At 35.8% G+C, this 15,462-nt stretch overlaps 2 protein-coding genes and 1 long non-coding RNA gene across 4 annotated transcripts; 2 read left to right on the forward strand and 1 right to left on the reverse strand.

Moving 5' to 3' along the window:
* The first annotated feature begins 3,551 nt into the window (after positions 1–3,551).
* LOC107709130 (zona pellucida-like domain-containing protein 1) lies at positions 3,552–7,722 on the forward strand. Of its 2 annotated transcripts, none has more exons than XM_016513532.1 (11): positions 3,552–3,576; positions 3,746–3,868; positions 3,951–4,177; positions 4,593–4,783; positions 4,867–4,939; positions 5,014–5,111; positions 5,206–5,289; positions 5,396–5,567; positions 5,663–5,771; positions 5,903–5,932; positions 6,690–7,722. In XM_016513532.1, the coding sequence occupies exons 2-11, from the start codon at positions 3,748–3,750 to the stop codon at positions 6,845–6,847; spliced, it is 1,263 nt and encodes a 420-aa protein (XP_016369018.1). In that variant the 5' UTR covers positions 3,552–3,576; positions 3,746–3,747; the 3' UTR covers positions 6,848–7,722. The 2 variants fall into 2 exon arrangements, with proteins under 2 accessions (XP_016369018.1, XP_016369019.1); XM_016513533.1 differs by having other exon boundaries at positions 3,770–3,868.
* Positions 7,723–7,815: 93 nt separating this feature from the next.
* On the reverse strand, positions 7,816–9,873 carry LOC107709131 (apolipoprotein A-IV-like). Its single transcript, XM_016513534.1, has 3 exons — positions 9,773–9,873; positions 9,587–9,677; positions 7,816–8,868 (listed from the first exon to the last, which is right to left on the reverse strand). The coding sequence occupies exons 1-3, from the start codon at positions 9,819–9,821 to the stop codon at positions 8,076–8,078; spliced, it is 933 nt and encodes a 310-aa protein (XP_016369020.1). The 5' UTR covers positions 9,822–9,873; the 3' UTR covers positions 7,816–8,075.
* Positions 9,874–13,144: 3,271 nt separating this feature from the next.
* On the forward strand, positions 13,145–15,434 carry LOC107709132 (uncharacterized). Its single transcript, XR_001636454.1, has 3 exons — positions 13,145–13,426; positions 14,633–14,763; positions 15,400–15,434. It is a non-coding gene; the product is annotated as an uncharacterized LOC107709132 (long non-coding RNA).
* The last annotated feature ends 28 nt before the right edge of the window (positions 15,435–15,462 follow it).

The raw sequence follows: 15,462 nt of genomic DNA on the forward strand, positions 1-15,462 counted from the left end.
TAAAACGGCTCGTTCTAACACGCCCCCACATATCTACCTCACTATGTGGGAAGATTTGCATAACGCCGCCCAAATGTTCACGTAAAGAAAGAAGGCGTAACTTTTATTCTCGCTGTAGTATTGTTGCTGCCACCATGCCGTGAAGATGTGTGTGTGTTTGTGTTCTGTGTGTTTCGTTGTGAAAGCGAAACTAATTTGTTTGGCCTTCCAAAAGAGGACAATATCCGCTTCGTCATGCCTGGAGCTGATCCGTGCTGATTGCTGAGGAAATACATCACCGCTCACTCTAACCCGCTGGCCGTTCCTCACTCTAGACCGCCTCTCACTCAGGCCCGCCGTGTGTGACGCTGTGTTTCGTTGTGAAAGAGCGAAACTACTTTTTTCTTTGGCCTTCCAAAAGAGGACACCTGAAGTTGAATGAAGGTCTTGCAGGTTAGAACGGCATGAGCGTGAGTAATTAATAGCAGAATTTTTGGCTGAAATATTCCTTTGTTTGTTTTTGCTCCACCACAGCAGAATCGTAGCATGCCTCCAAGCAACATAGGCTACTTGTTGTTTTGTTCCTAAATGAAATGTTTTTTTTTAATTATTAATTGTTTGCGTGGATGATTCAATGACCCACTCTTTACCAAAGGCTAATATTACTACCACTATTTCTGTCATAAAAAAGATATTAGAGAAATAGGAAGTATACTAGTATGCTATTCCAGAATTTGTGTTTTTGAATGAACCGACTGAATGAACGATTCGGTGACTTGTTCATAAAGTCTTGCCATAACAGTGTAACCTGTATGTAAGCACACTTGAAAAGCTATTTGACCATTTTTAAATTCGGGGACCGGAACTAGTTGTTGTGTATAATATAAAAATGACTATTTTGAGAGAATGCCTTCTTGGCATTTTCGAGGTTGTGCTTATTTCACATAATCTACAGTAACATGCAACTTGTACAATTTGTTTAGGTATGTTCAGCTTGTGTCACCTTGTGTGGTTGCTGCTGCATGCATATTTATTGCACATGCATATAGAATGGACATTAAAGTTTCTCTCACCAAATGCAATGAATTTTCTATAACCTGGATGCAGGAAAGTAGTTATTGCAGCAGCCAGATATGAGTACTTAACAGGCCTACAGACTGACTCTTATAATAACTAAGAGAGGAGTTTGAGAAGAAACCAGATCCACTGTCACTGCTTTCAGTGGCATCACAGATACAGTTTGACAATGGATTGAACTACAATATCTGTTAAAAAATGGGAAAGCGATTGGAGACTCATCAGCTGGGTTATATTGTTATGTTTAAGTTCAATATTCTGTCTCCTTATTTTGTGCTCAAACCATTAGCTATAGCAATAGGCAGTCAGGGAAGCACTATATTTAAGTTTAGACGGAAATGAAAACGAGGCTGAGGGATACAGTGCGTTCAGTGCATTGATTTGTTCAGCTGGCGAAACCTCTTTGCTGCCTAACCTGAATAATAGGCCTAATGTATTGGTATTAATGCAGGACGTACAGAACAAAAATGTATTATTATTATTATTATTATTATTAAGATGGCTGACGATGTCATTGCTAATTTGCTGGCAAAAATATTAGTGTTGCTATGTTTTTTTTTAACCAGCAGGTGGTAGTATTGTACTAGTAAGCTACTATTTGTTCTGAAGATGCTCAACCGTTCCTATCCTTTATTCAGATGTTAGATCTAATGCTGTAACAGTTGTCATCCTTTCAAACGCTTTCCTCGATTTTTTTCCAGTTGTAAAATTTGCAAGCATTCTATTGTACAGATTTCTTACATAGCATTAGGTCATCAATCATAAAGGAGCCATGAATCATGATTTGACCACAGTTCTATTCTTTGCAGTGGTGTTCCCGCACTGTGTGTGAATTCCCAGTATATCTTTCTACAAAAATGAAGAGGAATCTTAAATTAATTTGATATCCACAATTTTTTCATCCTCAAAATATGATTAAATTACAATATAATGCTATTTTGCTGGCACATGAGATACAGGACGCAATGACAAATTTGTCTGCTTCGTTCTCTTTATGTTTTTCTTTCTGTTCTCTTGTTACTGTGTTTTCGGTCTGGCTAACATATTTATCCTGCAGTTAAAGGATGAAATCAGAATGTGAAGTTGTTGTAAATTCTTATTCATAGGGATGTTTCCCTATAAATGTATGAATTATGGCTTATAAATTAAACTACCCACAGTAAAGATTCTGTCAATTCTGTCCTTATCTGACTGTGCAGGTTGTTTGACATCTTGAACAAGTATGATTCTCATACATCACGCTATGCATTTTACAACCTCTCCAAATCAGATTTAGTGATCTCTGCAGTCACATGAATTCATCTAAACTGAGAATAAGATTGAAGAACACAGGGATCTAGATTGCTTTCACTGCTTTCCAGTGGACAAGAACAGAAAATCATCGAGGTGTGACTCATGCAAGGCAAGCATAACATGTGAAATATGTTCTCACACTGAGGGGCTTTTTGGCACAAACAAGTGTATGTGCTTCATTCAAAGTTCTTTGTCAGATATCACCATCACTCAGTCAAAACTGACCCTTTAGCCTTTAGCAGGGGTGTCTTGATCTAGCAGCTCTCAGAACACAATAGATGATGCTGGCATGCGAGCCAGATGAACAAAGGCTATTTTTGGTGCTCTGTGTTTCATGCCTTGTGGCACATTATCACATTTCTCGTATTCATAATGTTCTATTCCCAGGAGATGATGCAACATTTAATGTTTCAAATGATTTATACACAATAGACTCTTAATTTACATTCTAAGGTTTTGACATTAACACTGTTACAAAATATAAAAACGTTCTAAATTGGGCAAAAACAGACAAAATCAAGATTCTGGACAGTTGTTACTATTGGTTAACACGGACAACAAAGTTTAAAGATATGTTTTTTTCATGTAATTTACAGCAATATAACAAACACATCAGTCTTACAACAAACCTGCATTAATTTGTACAAGTAAACGTTGCTCAAAATCTTTTACTCCCTTTTAAAACAAACCAATCAACAAACAAAATTTCAAATGACTATAATAGCCAACAGGACAGTTTATTTCAGTAAGCAGATTTAATTAATGCATTTCATATACAAATAGATGTCAGTGTACATAGAAGTTTCCAGTTTATACATAATGAATCCTAAAACTGATTCTAATAGTACTTAAAAAAAAAAAAAACAATGGTAAAAATGCTTTCGATTGTAGTATAATGCTAATATAAACCTATTAACATATGTCTTCTATATGTTTGTGGTCATAATCACAACTTTATCAGTCTTCATTTATTTGGCTTATCTGAAAATCAGAACTGGTGTCTCTTGGATATGCATCAAATCTCATTGTCACTGTATTCAAGGACTTTTATTGTTAACCAAAAGCAGAGGATTCATTTTATAATGTGGGAAGGAACTGTATGGTAATTTAGGAGGAGGGATGAGACACTCCCTGCACCTGAATTATGCCTGGGGTCCAGCGCTATATAAGAAACATCTCATCACCTTTCTCAAATAGTGTCCGTTCACTTGCCTGAGAGCTAAACAGGTATGGTATACTGTTTCTTTACACTGATATCTACTGCTTTTTTCTCTTAAATGTTAAAAAAATAACACAATACATTGAAAGTAATTACTTTCATCCTGATTATATCTGTTACAGAAGTTAAGGTTGTAATATTGTATGACTTGGCTTTTCAATTGGTGATTTTTTTTAGTCATGTTCTGCCGTTGCTCTATAGCAAGGATGATGCTGTGGCTCTGCTTCTGTGCACTGGCTCTCGTTCTGCAGCCAGTTCACTCGGCCTATAACTGCTCCGCAGTGTTTAACAGGATTCCAGGTGAGTCTCTGACCTTCCAGATGTGAGACAATCCTCCATTCTCTGCAATATGCTCAACACTAACACCTCTCTTTTTGGTTAGACAACAATGATCTGGTGGTAGACTGTGGCACCAACATGATCACTCTGGAGGTAAACCTGTGCACTGCTGAGTGGGCAGGCTTTGACCCCAACGGCCTGGCCCTGAACGGAGAGCGCAATAATGCCCAGTGCAAGGGCACCATTGATACCACTGTCAACCCACCTGTCATCCGCTACCATCTGCCATTCAACCACAGCCAGGAGAACCCATGTAGACAGTCTCTGCAGGTGCGAAGAAAAAATATGTTTATGTCTAATCAATCTTCAAGAGATGGAAAACTTATTTTTTTTAAATCACAGTTGTGGTGTGGCAAATAAATGTTTAAAAACTCAAAATAAAGATGACTAAGGCCATTAAAATGCTACAAAATCATATAAAGTATATAAAAGTGTTTTTTAAATATATAAAAATTTGTAAAAATTTGTAAAAAATGTCCTAAAAAGTATATATTTTTAAAAGCAGTAAAATGTAGAAAATAATTAGACATTTTTTTAAATATATGTTATAATTATAAATATATATATATACAAGTATAAAAAAGTATACAAATGTCTTTTAAAAAATGTAAAAATAGTAAAATAGTTTTAAATGTATTGCATGCTTGTAAAGTGCTTTATTGAATTTCCCTTTGGACATTTTTAGATTGTGGATGAGGTGCCCAGCTCCTCTGGTCCATTCAGCATGTTCTCCAGCATTCAGTCCGTCATTATCACAGGATACATTGATACGCCCAGCTCCTCAGAGGGCGTCATCAGTTACTCCACAGACCTCTACTACCACTTCTCTTGCCGTTACCCACTGGAATATCTCATCAACAACACTCAGATTGTAGCGTGAGTATTCAGACATTCACCCTCCACTGCATACTTCACCAATGACAGCAAAAGGCCTGACTTGATTAATATTCTTCCTGCAGGTCATCAGTGTCAGTGGCCACTAGAGACAACAATGGTACTTTCATTGACACTCTCAGCATGGGAGTCTTCAATGTAAGTGGGGATTTGTCTTAAATTCTTCACTCTGAATTAAAAATATGTGCCATTTTTAATTATTTCTTTATCAGAGCACAGATTTTAATAGCCCATTGGTGGTTCCACCTACTGGATTAGAGCTGCGCAGAAAAGTCTATGTTGAAGTAAAAGCTGTCAATCTGACTGGAAAGTAAGAAAACTGCTATTTTCTCTTGGACAGTGAATCGCATGTTTCTTAAGGGTTTTATTGTGAAATGAAACACAATTTTTCTGCATTTTTTCAGTTTTCATCTCTTGCTGGACCACTGTTTTGCAACCCCATCACCTTATAATCACACCAACATCAAACAGCACAGCTTTTTCACAGGGTGAGTTACTTCTTATTAAGAATTTATTGCTCATATCGCTATATTTGACTCTTAGTTGTTGATGTGTGTGCTAGTACATCAATGTTTCTCTATTGTTTTATCACAGATGTGTGGTACAGAACCGGACAATGGTGCTTTATAATGGCCTCTCCAAGTTTTCCAGATTTTCATTTGAAGCCTTCCGCTTTGTGGAGCACCGTAATCAAGAAATGTCTACTATATACCTGCACTGCATACTGCGACTCTGCGAACCAAACAAGTGCCAAGAACTACTTGATGTAGGAGTCTTTTTCTGTTTGAATAGAATGGATTGATTGGAATACTACTTCTGAAAATATATCCAATTATCATTTTACTTATTTTATTCGTACAGTCTTGCAACTCTACCAGAACACGAAAGCGAAGGGCCCTAGAACCTTACGGATCGCCAGCTAAAGATTCTGCCACGGTGTCTGTGGGTCCTCTGTACACCGCAGCCCTGAGTAAGTCAGTCACATACACACATGAATCCAGAATGAGACCAGTCTGAGACCCAGCTTATTGTCAGACATACTGAATTCCAAATGAGAGTGATTTTGAGATGCCTTACTACTCTCTCTTTTTGATCCTGTAGAGAATGATGTTCCCTCTGCATTGGCCTCTGGTATGGGATTCTTTTTGAAACTTCAATCAAAATATTGCCTAGTTCATTTTAAAATGGTGTTAGAATACTAAAATTTAAAAATTAATAAGGTCTTCAAAGCTGCAAACATACTATTTATAAAAATATAAAATGGAAAAAAAAAAGGAAAATGTATGTAATATTTTAAACCATCTGTATACCATTTTAATCATCATTTTTCATATAGGTAAGTTCAAATTCTGTTAGAAAATACAAAATTAAAAATGAAAAAGGTCATAAAAGTTGCATAAATACTTATTGTTAATATAGTCAAATGTAAAAAAATAAATAGTAGAAAATTTATAAAAATATATTTTAAACCATTGGTATACCATTTTAAGGTCATAAACCTGCGGACATAAGTACAAAAATAGTAAAAAAAATTAAAAAAATTAAATACAAAATGTAAAAATATAATATATAAAAATATATTATAATTATAAAAAAATATATAAAGCATAAAAATATTTTTTTTAATTATAAAGAAATGATAAAAAATAAGAATATAATAAGTCATAAGAGCTGCATGCATACTAAATAGTAAAATGAAAAACAAAACAGTAAAATGTCAAAATAGAAAAAATGTGATAGAAAAGTATTTAAAAAGAATTAAATATAGCACAAAATATTGCAAATTGATGTAACTGACATTCAGATGAAAATACTTAAAGATAAAAAAAGGCTAAAAGAGCACAGTGCCATATGTTGACAGTAACTGTTTGTCTGTCTTGTGAATCAGGAGGCAGTGAGCCGTTAAACAAGGACAATATGAACGTGGCTGGAGTGGTGGTGGGGGTCATTTTTGCCACCGGCGGTGCTGTGTTGCTGGTTATGGCTGGATGGTTTGTGCTGAAGAGGTTTTGCTGGGCCGGTGCTCTGCCTCGGGCTTTCCACTAAGAGATCCATCAACTCGCCATCTGTTTTGCGTTGAATGAAGCTTAATTTGATATGCCTATAAGACGTCTCTGATCACATCACAGCATCTGCACAAACCTGCAAAGAACCGCTTTGCATAATGCCTATTTAGCATATTTTAATCTATTTAGACAGCACTGTGTAGTCTAGTCATCATGCGCTTGGAAGAAAACTCAAATGCTTAGTTCTCTCATGTAAATGCAAATACTGCTGTTGACATAGACATAGATGTTGAATATGTTTTATACTGTAAGAGGTATGTAGGCACAGCTGAATTTTTGAGAGGAACAAACTGTGGATAAAATCCTTTTGTAATATTTTGATTACACATTGCTTCTTCTACACATTATCTCAGGGGTTTTCAAACTTTTTGATGCCAGGACCCTGATCGAAAGACCCTCTTCTTGAAATATAAAGGCAGCTATATTTGATCATGTATAAAGAACCATTTATATTGTGCGAGATTTATTAAGTTTGATATTATAAAGACATTGTTGTTTTCTAAATTAAATAATTGGCTTTTAGTTTGACTGTATCATAAGAAAGTAAATTTTCAATTAATATCTGGAAAGTTTTACTGACTATTAGAGATGAATTTAGAATAAAAAATAATATTTGTAATTAAATTAAGATTTATTTGTAAAGAGCTTTTATATATTTTGTGTTAAAAATGATTGCATTTGATAAACAAGTTAACTTTGACAGCCCTAATTTTATTTTATTTTTTTTAAAGTTTGAAGCAGTTTATAACACAGTTTTCTTTGTGTATAATGTTTCTAATTTTCTACAGACCCCAGTTTGAAAACCCCTGTATTAGCCAATGACTTGCTGCTTCCTGTAATCTAATATATCACAATTGTTTAGATGTGATTTATTGATAAAGAACTTTTATTCATACAGTATACTGTAGTTGAGGCAATGATCAATGGACAACACAAATTCATTTCAAATATGTAAAACTGAACTTTTTATTTACATGTTTATGAAACATATCCACACATTACACAAAATATCTTCAGTAAAAGGAAGAAAGCTTTTCAATTCTGTCTTTCACGTCAATGTATTTCACTGAACTTTACATAAGGTTCTTTCTGAAATCTGTACAAACAACAATATTGTTCTACAAAAGTTACAGGTCACAATGTACAATCTGAACATAAATGCTATTATTTACAGTACATTACATTTGCATTTCTGATTGGAATGTTGTTTAATTTAGAGTGTGTACGATGTCTTGTAATAGGGCTGTGAGTCTGGTTGAGAAATCCTCCTGTATGGACTCTATGTTTGTCTGATGGAAACCAGCTGACTCACCGTGGCTCTGGTTTTCTTGTAGAGCGATCATCTGTTGGTCTAAGTTAGAAATAAACTGTTGATTCCGAGCTGAGGAATTCTGGCAGAACTGATCCACTTTTAAAGTCATCACATCCCTTGGAGTCTGTGCCGAGGCAAGATGGCCTGCCAAAGCTATCTTAAGTGCCGCCACCTTCCCTTGTACCTCTAAACTGAAGGTACACACTTCCTGTCCCAGCCTGGCAGTGACTTCCTCCCAAAGCTCCTTTCCGCTGCTGTCTCGTTCCTCCTCTACAGCCTCAAATGCTTTCGTTTTAAAGTCCTCAAAGGCTGCTGTCCTTTTCTGGTGGCTTTCATCCAGAGCTAGCGTGATCCTCTGCACTGCCTCCTGGTAGAGTGTGGCTTCCTCTGGGTTCAGGGCCTGGAGGTTCATATTGAGTTTCTCACAGAGTTCCTGAGTGTTGGACTGGAGAGCTGTCTGGAGCTGCTTAGTGAAGGGGGCGAGGAACTCCTTGATATTGGCCATGGTGCGTTTTGGGTGGCTGGGGTAAGGAGATAGTCTCTCCCTCAGCTCAGAAAGCTCCTGCTTTAGACGAGCCCTCAGGCGCTCAGACTCCATACTCAGCTTTCGTCTCAGTTCAGCCGCCATGGGGTTGTGAGAGTCTTGGGAGTAAAGGTCACTGCTCACCACATGGTTCTTCCACACACCACTGCAAAACAGGATCAGGGGTTAATGATTTGGACCATGACTTGGATGTGGACAGGAACGTCCATGATAAAGAAAATGAAAAATCTTGTAAAACTAGTTATTCGAAATGTACTTTTTGTATTCCTGTTGGTTCATATGGTTTAAGAAACTTTAATACAATTTTCAAGAAAAGCTTCAATTTAAATGTCAAGTGGTATAACCATCAAGTAAAAAGAAATAACATTTTCCATACACTCTGAAAACATTTGAGTGTACATCTATTTTCAAAAACATTTTGTGTTTTTCAAGGTGAAAAGTATATATATATTTTTTAAATATCTTTCTTTTTTGGTGGGTTGCACCACATGACATGACACAAGTTTTGTAAATATTAATAAACAGTTTTGTTCAAATGTTTTTTCACCCTAAGAAATAAAAATACAATATTATGCCAAACTACATGATAATGTTTTCCATGCAAGAATTTCATTATTTTTTAATGAGCCGTTTTTTTTTTATTATATCACAACAGCTGTATCGCCCTGACATTTTGACTTCATGTCTCCCAAAAAATATCAAAATTGAATTTTAGTTCAAAAAGTATTTTTAGTAATCACAAAAGGGATGTATTCAAGACATGGCATGTATGAATTAAGTTTTTAATAATAGAAAATAAACAAAATAAATGAGCATCGAGTCATTGTGCCTGTTAATCAACACTACTAGGAGAGTGAACTTACTTTGAATCTTTGGCGAACATTTTCTTGTCAGTAGCCTGATTGTCTCTCTGCAAACTCCATGGTTCTCGACTGATCTCATCGAGTGGAAATGCTGAAAGGAAGGATGGTTGCATTAGATCAATGTAAAATAATAATGATAATAATAATCCCCATTTTAGAGGAAATGAACTTAAAGAGACAACAAACCTGTTGTGGTAGCAAAGACCAAAGCCAGTGTAACAAACTGCAGAATCATTTTAATTTACTGAAGGTTATTCTAGAAAAAAACAAAAAACAGAAAGAAGATTTAAGTATTTAGATCCATTCATTTAAATGTTATTGACTGACAATATTTTTAAAGAGGACAATTTACACGTCACCAATTAATTATTCTATTTAAGTGGACATTTGGCTCTTACCTGTTGATGAGAAAATGAGAATTTCTTCTCAGGGTCCACATTTAAAGCATTCCCTTATCAGAGGATGTCCTGCTCTTCATCTGTGTCAACACATACCACGTGGAGGGTCAGTTTGATAACGATAGGCGTAAGGAACCTAAAGGTATTTTGCCGATTGGCCTCTTCAAATCTGCTCTCTTCCAACAACACAAATTCAAAGTATTCAGTGATGTCACATCAAGGCCAATACTGACGCAATTCCAAGTCAGGTGAGGTCAATGCTGTTGGAATATGTTTACTACTAACTGGAGGTGTTTGGTCAACTCTTACTTGAACAGGTTTGAATACTTTTCATTTCAAATGTGGATGCTCTGTCCCAGGACTTATGTTGGCTGTGAACTTAACTGCATGAAATTTGGCTTAGTTTTATCAGTCATATTGAGTCCTACTTGGCTTTCCCACAGCAATGACACAGAAATAAGTCACAGAGAATGAACCCTCCAGGCCTGTGCTTGCTGCATTATCTCTGGCTCCATGAACAAAGGTGCTGTTTGTTTGTACTTAGGTTAGGTTTGCTTTGAGTCTATGGGTCGTAGCTAGTGATATAATACAAAGCAGCTTACTTTGAACATTTGATTATTCTTTAGACCCCACTTTCTGGCAGCTGTATAAGTGAGCATTAGGCAAGAACAAACAGTGCACACGGAATTTTTGCTATACAAATGCCATAGTTTTATTAGTTACCAAACATTCTGTTTTGTGTATTGGGTAATGGGTTGAGCAAATCTAAAGCACTACGTCATTGTAGTTTGCTCCATTCATTTTGTACCATGGCTGTCTGGGCAATAACATGATTTAGCTAGAGATGTTATACCATCGTGCAATTATGGTGCACTTTTACCTTTTCCTTATTTCCTAATATTATTAGTGTATCACTAGTTAAATTTCTTATCTGAAAAAAAAAAGTTGGCTGTGAAGTTATATCTTATCACTGACCTAAAAATGAATGGAATCTAAACATACTTTATACACTTCAGCAGAGCTCTCATTGCATTCATTCACAAATTTAGCGTCCTTTGTCTTAGAAAAGACAAATTCACGTGACTCAGCACTTAATAAAAATGTTCTTCATTGCCGACAAACACTAAGATGCATTTGCATGGTTCGTTTCAGTGAAGTGAATAATATTCTTCTTCTTATTATTATTATTATTATCACTATTATTTAGTGCTGTCAAAAGATGAATCGCATCCAAAATAAAAGTTTTTGTTTACATAATATTTGTGTGTACTCTGTATATTTATGTATATTTAAATACACACACACATATTTTGAAAATATTTACATGTATTTACAAGTATAAATTTATATTCATAATTTATATTATATATAAATATATTTAATATATAAACATAACATATTTTTCTTAAATATATACATTCATGTGTGTGTATTTATATATACATAATAAATATACACAGTATACACACATATTCTGTAAAAAAAACGTTTATTTTGGATGCGATTAATCGTTTGACAGCACTATATTATTACAGTGTTGGTATGTTCTCAAGGTTTCCTGTTAACTTACTGCTTTGCTGAGAACTAGCTCTAAACGATTCAGTTCGTGAGTGAACTGTTCAAATGATTCAGGTTATCACGTACTGATTCAGCCCACGTCTGACGTATTCATTGGAAAGCGCTGACTCTATTAAGTGATTTATTCGTGCTTTAAATCATCAGAAAAGAAATAGCAGACACACAACATGAATTCTACCAAAATCCAGGTAAAAGTTTTTTTTTAGGGCAAAACTGTATTTTACTTGTGGCTCGTGCCACAGGAATCCAGGCGTCAGGAGTTTAGCGAGTCATAGCGACGCTTGCATCACTAGTGAAGATCCTGCAATCGCCGTCCAAAGCCACGCCCCCTGAACGCATTTACGCTCACAGACCAGAAACAACATTACTACAATAGGCTACATCAGGTTCCCAATTCCAGCCCATGTTCAGAAGTGAAGTAAACTTCAACGGATTTCCCCCACTCAGGGAGTACTTAAGACAATCACCTATTGCACCTTTAAATACGGACACAGATGAAGAGCTCAGATGCAAAGCCTCTAAAAGTGCCGTTTGAAATTTTCTTCTGAAATTAGCATTTTTATCAGGCTCCTATGTGCCAATGAATAGATTATTTTCATTGGCATTAAAGTGAAATAACTGAACATAAACATAGGAGCCTGAGAAAAATGCTTTTGCGTCTGAACTCTTCAGTTGTTCTCCAGGAAGGGACTGCAGGATAACTCTCCATGTTTGGAAACACGATATTGAGTTAAACTTGCGATAACAAATTGTGCAACAGGTTGTTTTGTGGGAATGGGCATCAGTTAATAAGTAGTCTAACTATATAATCATGTGGTTTTATTCTTTTTATTTTATCATTGTTTTTATCATATTACCATTTTACAACTGCAACACTAAAGCTACCTACTACCTAGTCATTGAGTTCATTCTTACGTAGGGCTAAAAGTGTGTGAAATGTGAAAATGTGTATTACATAATTGAAGTCACCATTAGGTCATAGTCCACACACACTCAGCTAAAGTAATTCGGGGTCCAAGTTCACTGATTTTTGAAGCACATTACAAAAAAATTATGTCATCATAAGTGTGGTAAGCATAGTCTTTAACTGAATAGATTCATGCTTTTTAAAATATTGTTTTTCACTTCAAATTTTATGACCGGGTTGCATTGTCAATGCAAGATATGATTTCCTTGCACAGTTCAAAGATGTAAATATTTTGTGTGAATTCAAGTTTGTTTATACTAATATAGGGTTCTGGATCCTGCAGATTCAACTTTAACCCAGATATCGCAATCGGTTTACTAGGCTGACCATGGCCTTCTCACCTACTGGGTGCGCATCAAATGAATGAAGCCAAAGGATTTGAAAAACAAGGTTTGTTGTTTTAGCGTCCCACTGCTTGTTAGAATACAGAGTGCCTGGAATGTTCTCTTCTCCTGCCAAAGCATTTCAGAAAGTGCACACTAGTAAAACATTTCTGATAGGACTTTTTCTCATACGACTGCAACTTGTGACTGATTTAATGTTTTTCCAGATGTGCTGAAAGACATTTAAAGCACAGCCAAAATCATTAATCAGTTTCATGGTTTCACTGTGGCCTGTAATCTGAACTGGCAGCATCAGGTTGCATCTTTCTGCCTATTGGCATGTGTGATGGTTTATCTCTAGACTGTTCATGAATCATTCAGCATGGCAGGGAGAGAGCTTCCTGTATGCCTTCAAGCTGTCTCTGAGCCCTGGACAGCAAACTGACATGATGTGCTCGTTCAGGGTTTGCCTCTGCTGGCCTACCTTACTTTGCTGGTTCCTTGCCCCAAGACTGAGCACTGCTGTTGGATCAAACGTAACTAAGACTTCCTGAAAGATCTTCCTGCAAACCAGGTAACTTGAATTTTTCTGGGACCTGAGGATGTGAAAATGCATCAAGTGGGTGTTTATTAGAGTCCCAGGGGTTAATTTTTAATACAATGTAAACAAGACAACTGTCTTCAACTCTTTACCATGCCTTGATCATATATTTTGGCTAATTTTATGTGTATTTTAATAATACAAATAATAATGTTTTACCCTTTTTCTGTTAAACTGAAAATGCATTATAAATTTATTTTAAATTACAATGATCTAAAAAGAGTGAAGTAATCATTTTGATATTTATTGTGTTAACATTTTCACTTGTGATCATTTAATTGCAAGCCATTTCCAACCATGATGTATTTTTGTAAAAATATTCAAAAAGTAAATGCAAGTGTGTATTAGGACACAGCGCTAGTTATGAAATGTTCCTTATCAAGACTTCAGACTTTTTCCCCCAATATTTTTTAAATGTATTTTCATCCACAGTGGAAGACATTGTTAGAAGACCAGTTAGTGTTTTAAAAGCTTATTTTCTAAAAGTTCACTTTGCCAAAAATTCAATATTTGAAGAAAAACTTAAAGAATAAGTCAACCAAATATTACAATTTGCTGAAAATTTACTCACCCTCAGGCCATCCGAGATGTAGATGAGTTTGTTTCTTCATCTGAACAGATTTGGAGAAATTTACCATCACATCACTTGCTCACCAATGGATCCTCTGCAGTGAATGGGTGCCGTCAGAATGAGAGTTCAAACAGCTGATAAAAACATCATAGCAATCCATAAGTAATCCACACAACTCCAGTCCATCAATTAATGTCTTGTGAAGTGAAAGCTGCGTGTTTGTATTCATCACTACGATGTTTCATCAATAAACTCATAATAAAGGCAGATGCTTCTGACGATTTAAAGTTAAAACGCTTTATTAAAATTGTTTGATTTGTTTGATGGATTATATGATGGACAAACAAGCAAACAGCTTTTTAATTCACAAGACATTCATTGATAAACTGGAGTCATGTGGATTACTTGTGGATTATTGTAATTTTTTATCAGCAGTTTGGACTCATTCTGACGGCACCCATTCACTCCATTGGTGAACTAGCAATGGCAAATTTTGGCAATGGCAAATTTATTTATATAGCACCATTAATTACAACCCATGGTTGTCCAATGGGCTTTACAAAAAAATAAAAAAATGAAAACAGATTGTGATAGGTAATTCATTCCAGAGTCTGGGGGCAACTACAGAGAATGCACGGTCACCTCTACACTTATACTTCGACCTAGGGATAACCAACAGTCTCTGTTTGGACGACCGACGTGATCTGGTGGGAAAATGTTCAATCAACAGGTCAGAAAGGTAAGATGGGGCCATACCATTCAGAGATTTGTACACTATGAGTAAAATTTCAAAATCAATTCTGTGGCGCACTGGTAACCAGTGCAGAGAGCGTAAAATTGGAGTGATGTAGTCCCGTTTTCGAGTACCCGTAAGCAGTCTGGCTGCTGCATTTTGAACTAACTGTAATCGGGACAGAGCTGATTGGCTAATCCCAACATATAGAGAATTACAGTAATCCAGCCTGGAATGTACTAGCACCATGTACTAGCAATGAAATGCTGAATTTATCCAAAATTGTTCTGATGAGGAAACAAACTCATCTTCATTTTGGTTTGTTCTGAGAGTGAGTACATTTTCATTTTTGGGTAAATTATTCCTTTAAGAATGAAATTGAGTTTGAAAATTGGAGCAAGATTATCTTTCTAATTTTGTACACTCTGAAGGTTTTTACTACCCAGAGGGAGGTGAGGGTCCAGTTCCATGTCCCAGAGGAACACTGTAACTGATTTTTGTAATTTGAACAGTATTATACTGTAATATGTACAGTAAGATACTGTAAAATGTGTATACAGTATTTTAAAGTAAACCGCAAAGGATTATGGGAAAATATACTGTCACTACTGTATTTCCTCACTACTGTAAATCAATTTACAGTAGTGAACTTGCCCGCGAAAAACTGACCAATGGCAAGGGAGATTTCTTTTTTGACTGTTTGGT

The sequence above is a fragment of the Sinocyclocheilus rhinocerous genome, unplaced genomic scaffold (genome assembly GCF_001515625.1).
Source record: "Sinocyclocheilus rhinocerous isolate Xijiao unplaced genomic scaffold, SAMN03320098_v1.1 scaffold626, whole genome shotgun sequence".
In the NCBI taxonomy this organism is placed as follows: Eukaryota; Metazoa; Chordata; class Actinopteri; order Cypriniformes; family Cyprinidae; genus Sinocyclocheilus; species Sinocyclocheilus rhinocerous.

Bases quoted from the DNA above. Each gene is read 5' to 3' on its own strand.
- LOC107709130 (XM_016513532.1), top strand. From the start codon at position 3,748: ATGTTCTGCCGTTGCTCTATAGCAAGGATGATGCTGTGGCTCTGCTTC. The intron at 4,178-4,592 runs GTGCGAAGAAAA...GGACATTTTTAG, and splicing joins CATGTAGACAGTCTCTGCAG to ATTGTGGATGAGGTGCCCAG. The intron at 5,933-6,689 runs GTATGGGATTCT...CTTGTGAATCAG, and splicing joins TCCCTCTGCATTGGCCTCTG to GAGGCAGTGAGCCGTTAAAC.
- LOC107709131 (XM_016513534.1), bottom strand. From the start codon at position 9,821: ATGATTCTGCAGTTTGTTACACTGGCTTTGGTCTTTGCTACCACAACA. The intron at 9,678-9,772 runs GTTTGTTGTCTC...CCTTCCTTTCAG, and splicing joins GGTCTTTGCTACCACAACAG to CATTTCCACTCGATGAGATC. The intron at 8,869-9,586 runs GTAAGTTCACTC...CCTGTTTTGCAG, and splicing joins ATGTTCGCCAAAGATTCAAA to TGGTGTGTGGAAGAACCATG.